The sequence below is a fragment of the Akebia trifoliata genome, chromosome 4 (assembly GCF_017979445.1).
Source record: "Akebia trifoliata isolate Shusen 1 chromosome 4, ASM1797944v1, whole genome shotgun sequence".
In the NCBI taxonomy this organism is placed as follows: Eukaryota; Viridiplantae; Streptophyta; class Magnoliopsida; order Ranunculales; family Lardizabalaceae; genus Akebia; species Akebia trifoliata.
The window spans coordinates 18,028,507-18,037,973 of NC_141378.1; the positions used below are offsets into that span (position 1 = coordinate 18,028,507).

Below are 9,467 nucleotides of genomic sequence, written 5' to 3' on the forward strand. Positions count from 1 at the left end.
ATGAAATGTGGGTGGTGATTTTGTTAGACAAAAGTGATGGCTTATGTTGGTGTAGAATGATTTTTAGGAGATAGATTGTAGTGAGGACAAGAGTCTCATTTGATGATTAAATGTTGATTGATTGATATAGATAATGGTTTGTGGATTATGATTGTTAATGTAGACTTTGATTTGTTAGGTTTAGATTTTTAGGTTGTTGAGATTGGTTAGGATTTATTTTAGGATGAGGTTTCGAAGGTAAGTGAGTTTTAGAATTAGGGTTGTATGGAGTTAGGGTTACGCTAAGTTGGGTGAGGTGAAAAATGATTATTGGGGAATTGAGGGTTGGTGAGTTTTAAGTGGGCTTGGGGTAGTTTCAGATCCGAGAATAGAGCAGTGAAAGATGAGAAAAGTAGGGGATATGCAAAGTCTCCTTGGTGGGTCCATTAGACCTTTGGAGGGTTTTGGGAGCCTTCAAATTGATCAAAATGCAACGTTTCAATGATTTGGGTTTTTTTAGGTCCGTTGACAAATTTTATTGGAAAATTAGTTATTTTTTTGTCCTTTCGAATAGGGGTCCGTTCAAATTGGGATGTCTACGTGGAGATTACTCCCATCTCAAGGAAAGTCCAAATAGTCAATACTACTCTGTTTCTAAGTTTTTTTTTCCTTATTATGTATTTTTTTTCAAGTTCTAACTTAACTATCGGAGGCCCGTTGGCCGACACTACACTAGTGTTTTTTCAGGTGAGACCAGAGGAGAAGACGACCAGAAAGATAAAATCAAGTTAAAGAAAAAGACCGAAGAAAGTGGAAAGTCAACATGCAATTTTAGGATCAAATCATCATCATCAATACAAAATCTCGAGGAGAGTGGGAGATCCGAAAAATCTCCTATATGTATCCCCACCCTTCGAGTGAGACTAATCCCACAGTCACATGCATCGCCCCTTCAAAAAGTCCTACATGCAACTAGTTGAATCGAGGGTCAACTAAACCTTGGAGGGTGGAATTCATTGCTACAAGGTGTCTGTATAAAGTATATTCATCTTGGTTAAAAAAATGGTTATATTATATTAGGAGTGTCAACAGGTACCCATCTTTTTTGTAATCTAATTTTTGAGAACTGGAACAAACGACTACATGAAATACTTTACTATTTTAATTATGATTCCACTTATTTTCAATCAAATTTGAAAAACTATAATGGTTCTGATTCTAAGTAACTTAGAAATCAAATCAGAATTGACCCATTGACACCCCTATATGACCCTTTTGATAAATATTTCAATAAAATAGCCATGCCAGTAATTTGTACAAAATACTCAACAGTTGTAATCAATAGCTTTGAGGTGGTTTACTTCGGTTTGGAATAAGTTGCGGTTCGATTTCGAGTTACAATAATGGAGAATTGGTCAATTTGGTTTGATTCTCAGATTAAACTTGTATTGAACTAAACCAAACAAAAAACCGAACCTCTTATGCAAAATATATATATAATAATTATCATGAATTATTTTAAGAGTTAGGACATAGATTCGTATTTTTTTGTGGATAAATTAATGACTCTTTATGGATGGATTAGTGATTATTGTATGAAATTTTAGATTTGTTATATGTTTGTTTTTTTTGTTAAAAAAGATTACTTACAATTTATAGAATATTGACAATCCATAGCATTGAATCGAACCAAACAGATTTTAATTCAGTTTGAATTGGTTTGATTCCAATAAAATTTAATTCGGTTCTGATTCTAATTCTTATTTAGTGAAATCGACCTATGTCAGTCTAATTCCAATTTGACCTCAAACCAAACTGAACCGAATCAAGTTGCACCCGTAATTAAAAGTGCCCACCTGATATTCCAATTGGCAAATATAAAAAAGACTGGGGGTTCGGTTTCAATCCAACATCCGGAAGTACAAGATACATATTATTATTTACAATTTAAAAAGTCAATTTCGTCGGCCAATGAAGCGTACCCAAACGACGAAGAAAAATACAATCAACAGCTTCGACATTTCACATTTACCTTGAACGAATCTTAAGAATAATCCAAGGGATTTGAAATTGGGACGACGCGTTCTTAGGCTGACTGTAGAAATATCTTATTCCATTAAACCGAGAAAGAACCTTAATGCCAAAGTCCAAACACATACGTCAAAGGTCAATCAAAGTCTTCGTCCACTCTTTCAATCTCTCACTCTAACGTCATTTAGAGATAATTCTCTAGCATTTAGTGAATATTGGATACAACCCTTTATATTTTTAAATTGATGATATACTCCCTGATTACTGTCTTTTCTAAGAGACTAATGTAAATTGCCTTAAGTACCCTTATTCTCAACTTTTGGCTAAAAATCCTTTGCTTTTCTCTCCAAAACTCCACGACTTCAACACACAAAAGTAATTTTTTTTTTTCTTTAATCTTCTTTAACCTATAAAGCATAACTCCTTAAGCATTTGAAACTCAAGAACAAGATAGAATTTTTTGGGAAGGTTGAAATATCCTTGTAGGATTGTCAACATTGATTCAAGTTAGACTTGGTCAAGCCCTAAATTGGTTAAATCCAAATGCGATGGGCTTGGATTAATTTTTGAGTTTGATTGTGCTTATTGACATCATCTAGGCTCATTTTGATATTGCTTTAATCATAATAAGGATGCAATCTCCATATTAAACTACTGGTTGAAAAATGATTAAAGATGATAATAAATTTATTATTTTGTAATATATTTTAATTATTTGTAATATAAAATTATATATCTAATTATACATAATATTCGTAGATAAAATATACTAGCCGACCATAGCAGGTTAGACCAACTAAGTATTATTAGATCCTAGTCCAGTCTGAGTTTTATGTGTTTGAAATTTTTTAAGCAAACCTTACCTTTTTTAAATTAATATCAAGGTCCTAATCCTTGTTTTATGAGTTGAATTAATGCCCTTACAGTTTTTCCCTTATACAAAAGGTTGTAGACAAAGGAAGGACAAAAGAGTTGCTATTGACACTCCAACTTTTACGTATTACATCACAATTGAAAATAAAGAAAATAAGTGAATGATTGAGAATAAGTAAATGTTGGGGCTACCAATAGAAGATCTCTCTCTCTCTTCTTTGTCAGATTTTTTTTTTGGTGTAATAAGTAAGAGTTGGGGTGTCAATAGTAGCTCTCAAGGAAAGTGAAGTTGAATATTTCAAAAAAAACAAAAAAAACAAAAAAACAAAAAAAAACAAAATCTTAACATGACCCACGAACAAGACACGAAATTAGTTTGTTTAGATCATAATAGTGTCAACCTGTCTAACACATAGTTTCAAAGCTCGTCTGAGATCGAGACATATTATCTTAGTCGTCTCGGTATCAAGCATGAACGAAACGGACGCACAAGTTAATTTTTAGAACGAGATTTGATACCCCACATTCATTTTTCAAGATTTTGAACCAGACACGAAACTGAGTTTTAAAATCATGGTCTAATACGATTATTAAATGAGACGAGTCCAAGTTAAGGGTGTCAACCCACACGTTTAATTATTCTATCATTAACGTATAATTTTAAATATATCAACAATTATTTAAGAATTTTTAAATTACCCATTTTTATGATAAAACTTAGTTTATGTTTTGTTATACTTAATTTATGTTGGTAGATATTGATTTATGGTTGCATGACTTTATTTTTTGTAATGATATTTTATTTTTGACAATGAAAATGTAATTGATTGTTTTCAACAAAGATTAGAATCTTATTAAACAAGTTATGTATGGGTCGGATAAGTACACCTATATATAAATGGATTGGGATTGGATTTAAGTTTGTACACCATTATTAAATAGGTTGAGTTTGATAAATTTTCATAATACCCTTACTTCAACTCAACACAACACGAACATGATCTGACCCATTGCCACCCCTAGTTGAAGGGTTGGAACTAGACAATGGTTTCAAAGAGCAAATAAGTCAAGGGTATTTTCTTTTGCTAGAAATTAATGACAAGGGTATATCTAAGTCATTTTTGCATTAGTGAGATCAAGGTCAAAAAGTAAAATACAGGGAGGCATTTTAAATATTGATCACAACTCAGAGATGTATCTCTAAATTACTGATCTTTTCTCTCTCTCTCTCTCTTCTTTGAACCTCTATTACCTCTTTCACAGTTCACACTAGGGGTGGCAATCTCAAAACGACTCGAAAACAACACGAAATTAGTTGAGTTGGGTTCTGGGCATCAACCCGCCTAATCCGTTTAGGCAAGTTTAATTATTCTGTCATTAAATACATCAATAATTATTTAAGAATTTTTTAAATAACTCATTTTTTCTAGAATTTCTTAAATTTTTTTCATAATACATATATTTTTTTATTAAATTCTAAAAAATATAAATAGTATTTTAAGATATTTTTAAATTAATAAATAATTAAGTTTAATTTGAAAAAAAAATATTTTTCTTAATAAATTATTTATTTATATTTATATTTTTTTACTCTATTTTTTTCATTAATATCTATAAGTTTCATGGGATAATGAAATACACTTTACTTAATAAAAAATAATAGTAATAATAATAACATTGAAGAAAACTTTCTTTATCAAGTTAGTAAAAAAAGTTTTCTGGCCAAATAACCTTATTGCATCCCAAAATAAAGATCTGATGCCACATGGCTGTGAAGGATAAAATTCTATGATTTTATAATATAAAAAAAAAAAAAAAATTTATTTTTCAATCATTGAGCTTGATCTACTGTTGTGTGACTTTATTCTTAATAATAATATTTTATTTTTGATAGTGGAAACAGAAAAAAAAAAATTCAATGAAGATTAAAATTTTATATAAACACCCGCATACAAAAAAAAAATAACAAAAAAAAAAAAGAAACCCTCACACGAAAAAGAGGGAGATGGTGATTCTCTACATCTCTCTGTCAATCTTCCTTCAGTAGAGACTAGAGAGAGAGAAATGGTGATTCCATGTATGCCTCTATCAATTTTCCTTCTATACCCTCTTCTCTACACCATTACTTGTGCTCAAATCCCATTAGGTTCAACCCTTCAACCCTCAAACAACAACAACTGGACTTCTCCCAACAACACCTTCTCTCTTAGTTTCATCCCAATAACTTCCTCTTCTTTCTCCCTCGCCATATCCTTCTCCAACATCCCAATCTGGAAAGCTGGTGGCGACTCCGTAATTGTCGACTCCGCCGCCCGATTCCAACTCCTTCGTGATGGAAATCTCCGTCTAATCAACGGCTCTGGTACCATAGTCTGGCAATCTAACACCGCCAATAGAGGCGTTACCTCCGCAACCCTCGATGATTCAGGTAATTTCTCACTCAAAAATGGGTCCATCGCAATTTGGTCTACTTTCGATAACCCAACCGATACCATCTTACCATATCAGAATTTCACTACTAAAAACAAACTTCAATCGGGGAATTACTCTTTTGTTCTTCTCGACAAGGGCAATCTTACTCTTAATTGGAACGAAACTATAATTTATTGGAACGAAGGGCTTAATTCTTCCTTTGTCATGAACAACGTAAGTTCCCCGAGCTTGGGCATTCAACAGACAGGAATTTTACAGCTTTACGATGATACATTTTCTAGTCCTGTTGTTATGGCTTATAGCAGTGATTATGGAGAAACTAGTGATCTTAGGTTTGTGAAGCTTGATTCAGATGGTAATTTAAGGATTTATAGCTATGTTAGGGGTGGTGCGACTTACGTCCAGAGATGGGCAGCTGTTTTAGATCAATGTGAGGTTTACGGGTACTGTGGTAACATGGGTATTTGTCGTTATAATGATTCGAAACCTATTTGTGGTTGCCTGTCCCAGAGTTTCGAATTTTTGGATTCAAATGATAAGAGAAAGGGGTGTAAGAGGAAGACAGAGATTAGAGATTGCCCGAATAATGCATCAATGTTGCAATTGGACCATACTTTGTTCCTTACTTATCCACCTGACCTTTCGGACCAGGTCTTCACTGTGGGGATAACGGGGTGTCGGTCGAATTGCCTTATGAGTGGATCATGTGTTGCTTCGAGCACCCTAGCTGATGGGACAGGACTTTGTTATCTTAAAGTACCAAATTTTATTAGTGGGTACCAATCCCCTGCTATCCCTAGTACTTCTTTTGTCAAGATTTGTGGACTAGAGATCCCAAACTCACCCCCACCAGCTTTGACCGTGAACCAGAGAAAGACGGTGAAGTTGCGTGCGTGGGTGGTTGCCGTCGTTGTATTGGGTACAATTGCGGGGTTGGTCCTGTTGGAGGGTGGGCTGTGGTTGTGGTGTTGTAGGAACCGTCCTAACTTTGGGGGATTGTCGTCACAGTATGCGCTTCTTGAGTACGCTTCAGGTGCTCCCGTTCAGTTCTCTTACAAGGAGCTCCAACGTTCTACTAAGGGGTTTAAGGACAAGCTTGGAGCCGGAGGTTTTGGGGCTGTCTATAAAGGCGTTCTTGCCAATAGAACGGTTGTTGCCGTGAAACAGCTTGAAGGGATAGAACAAGGTGAAAGGCAATTTCGAATGGAGGTTGCTACAATAAGTAGTACCCATCATTTGAATTTGGTGAGATTAATTGGGTTTTGCTCCGAAGGTCGTCATAGGTTACTGGTTTACGAGTTCATGAAAAATGGGTCCTTAGATAATTTCCTTTTCACGCTGGAAGAGACATCAGGAAGATTCTTGAATTGGGAAACTCGATTCAGTGTGGCACTTGGGACTGCAAGAGGGATCACCTACCTACATGAGGAATGTCGAGATTGCATTGTGCACTGTGACATAAAGCCAGAGAACATACTTTTGGATGAGAATTACAATGCCAAAGTCTCGGATTTCGGTCTTGCAAAGCTTATCAATCCAAAAGATCATCGACACCGATCCTTAACAAGTTTTAGAGGGACTAGAGGATACTTGGCTCCAGAGTGGCTAGCGAACCTTCCGATCACATCCAAGTCTGATATCTATAGCTATGGAATGGTGTTATTGGAGATAGTAAGTGGGCGAAGAAACTTTGAAGTCTCTGAGGAGACTAGTCGGAAGAAGTTTTCTATGTGGGCTTACGAAGAATTTGAGAAGGGAAATGTGGGCAGCATTGTTGATAAAAGGCTTACCGAACATGAAGTCGATATGGAGCAAGTGATGAGGGCAATTCAAGTGAGTTTCTGGTGCATCCAAGAACAACCATCACAGAGGCCAATGATGGGGAAAGTAGTTCAGATGTTGGAAGGGATTACAACAATCGAGAATCCACCAATTCCAAAGGCGACGACAGAAGGGTCTGTTAGTGGCACAAGTGGGAATGTTAGTAGTAGTGTGAGTGTTCTTTCAACCTTTGCAACTTCAGCCCCGGCACCTTCATCCTCCTCCTCATCTCTTCAAGTCGTATCCGCTTTATCATCCATCTCGGGGAAAGACATCAAAACATCATCCTCTCTTCTGAGATCTAATTGACTTGAACCTCAGTTCGCTTTGTGATATTATTTTTACTTTTTCTTTTTTCAATTGTTGCTCTACTAGAGTTTACCCGTACCTACAATAGACGAGGCATCCTTCTCAGTTCGCTTTATCATGCATTTCTTATTCTTTTTATTACAAAACACTCTAAGCGAACCGTACTTTATCATGTTTGTTATGAAACAAACTTTTACCAAATTTAATTTGTTACCCTGCAAACCTTGCAGCAGTGATCCACGTCATAAAATTCAAATTGATAGGGTCAACTTGTTGCTTAACATACTTTGAAGCGGATTCCAATCACATCAATTTGTGGCATCCAAAAATATGATCTGACCCACATGATTATAAATGACAAAATTCTAAGAACTCTAAAAAAAATATATAAATTAACTGTTACTGTTGAATTTTAGTTTTAGATTTGAGAGTTCTCTAGTCATCCATTTTCAACTTCTGTTAGATTAAAAAATGGTTCTTTTTAAATTTTGTTCTTTTGGATCTGAGTTTTTTCATGGAATCTAGAGGACTGTAGCGTTGGATTGCCAATTTGATAATCCATGTAGGCCCAACGACCCTCAGTTTGATATGAAATCTTACTAAATTAGTCATACTAACTTAAATCATAAAGTTAGGGAGTTTTTGTAATAAAATTGCAATAGATGATAACCTTTTATAACTAGATAAGGTTTAATTAGGTAAGTAAATTAGATCAAAATTACTCCCTAACTCTCTATAAATAAGGCCATCAATCACAACGAAAGGTAATCATTCTCTCTACCCTAAACTCCAACGTGAACTCTTGAACTGACTTAGGCGTCAGAGAATTTTGGATCAGTAAATCTTGAGGAGTATTAGCTAATCTCTGGTGTATTGAGGTTGATTATGGATTTTTGCATCTGCAATAAGGTTATCATTTTATAAGAATTCATGTTGTAGTAAAATAGTAGAAAATGATATTTTGAAAAATCATCGAAAATGACTTGTAATAAATGCATGATTGCAATTCTACCAAAAAAAAAAAAATTATCTCTATGAATTTGAGATAAAATCTCAAGATAAATCACCATAATGTCCATGCAAATTATATTCATTTTGGTAAAAAATAAATAAACACCAAAACCACTATATGGCCTTAGGGGTGTGAATGGGTGCCCATTTAACTAGAAACAAACTGGATTTGTAATATAAAAAATTCCAATTTCTATTCCCTTTTTATTGGAACTGATTAGAGTCGAGTCTAAAATGGGACAATTAGGTTTTATTTGATGGGTACCTACATGTATTTGGAATCGATTTATTTTGTCATTTATTCTTCTATACCATGGGATGATTTAAGATTTTTCTACATTTTAAAATTAATACATATTATATGAAAATTTTCAATTTTCCATATAAACTATGCATTAGAGCTTAAGATGATCGACGGATTTTAATTTTTGAAAAAATTCATTAACTCATATTTTTAGTATAAAAAAAATTATGCTTAAATTGCTGTTTTTTTAGATAATATGTAGGGGAGTCAATGGTACCCATTTAATCGGAACTGAACCGAAAACCTTGGTTACAAATCCTTATGGGTGCCTTGTACTTGAAAAGTTAATAGATATTACGTAATTTTTTTTTTTTTTTTCATATTTTCATATAAATTATGTACTTTAATTTAAGTATTCATCTTTCCTATAAGTCTATTACAATTAAAGAAGATGGATTTTAGTTTTTTGAAAAATAAAATAAAATCATATATTTGTTAGAGATACATTGTCTTCTTCATACTTTTAATCATATATTTTTAATTATGTTATTGATACTTTTATAGATAATATACAGTGCTCTTTAGAGGAAATACTTTTGTAATGGATACTTTTTCTAGAGTTTATAAACAAAATAGAATACCATTATTATTTAATGATCACCCATGGTTTTTTTTTTTGGTTCCACTACTTTTAAAATTTGAACCGACAAGACATCGAAAGTTTCTAACTTGTCCAAATAATAGATATTTAGTCATGGGCCCACAC

At 33.8% G+C, this 9,467-nt stretch overlaps 1 protein-coding gene across 1 annotated transcript; it reads left to right on the forward strand.

Moving 5' to 3' along the window:
* The first annotated feature begins 4,851 nt into the window (after positions 1–4,851).
* Positions 4,852–7,551, forward strand: LOC147404272 (G-type lectin S-receptor-like serine/threonine-protein kinase At1g34300). The gene has a single exon (XM_086440139.1). The coding sequence runs from the start codon at positions 4,948–4,950 to the stop codon at positions 7,444–7,446; it is 2,499 nt and encodes an 832-aa protein (XP_086296265.1). The 5' UTR covers positions 4,852–4,947; the 3' UTR covers positions 7,447–7,551.
* The last annotated feature ends 1,916 nt before the right edge of the window (positions 7,552–9,467 follow it).

Bases quoted from the DNA above. Each gene is read 5' to 3' on its own strand.
- LOC147404272 (XM_086440139.1), top strand. From the start codon at position 4,948: ATGGTGATTCCATGTATGCCTCTATCAATTTTCCTTCTATACCCTCTT.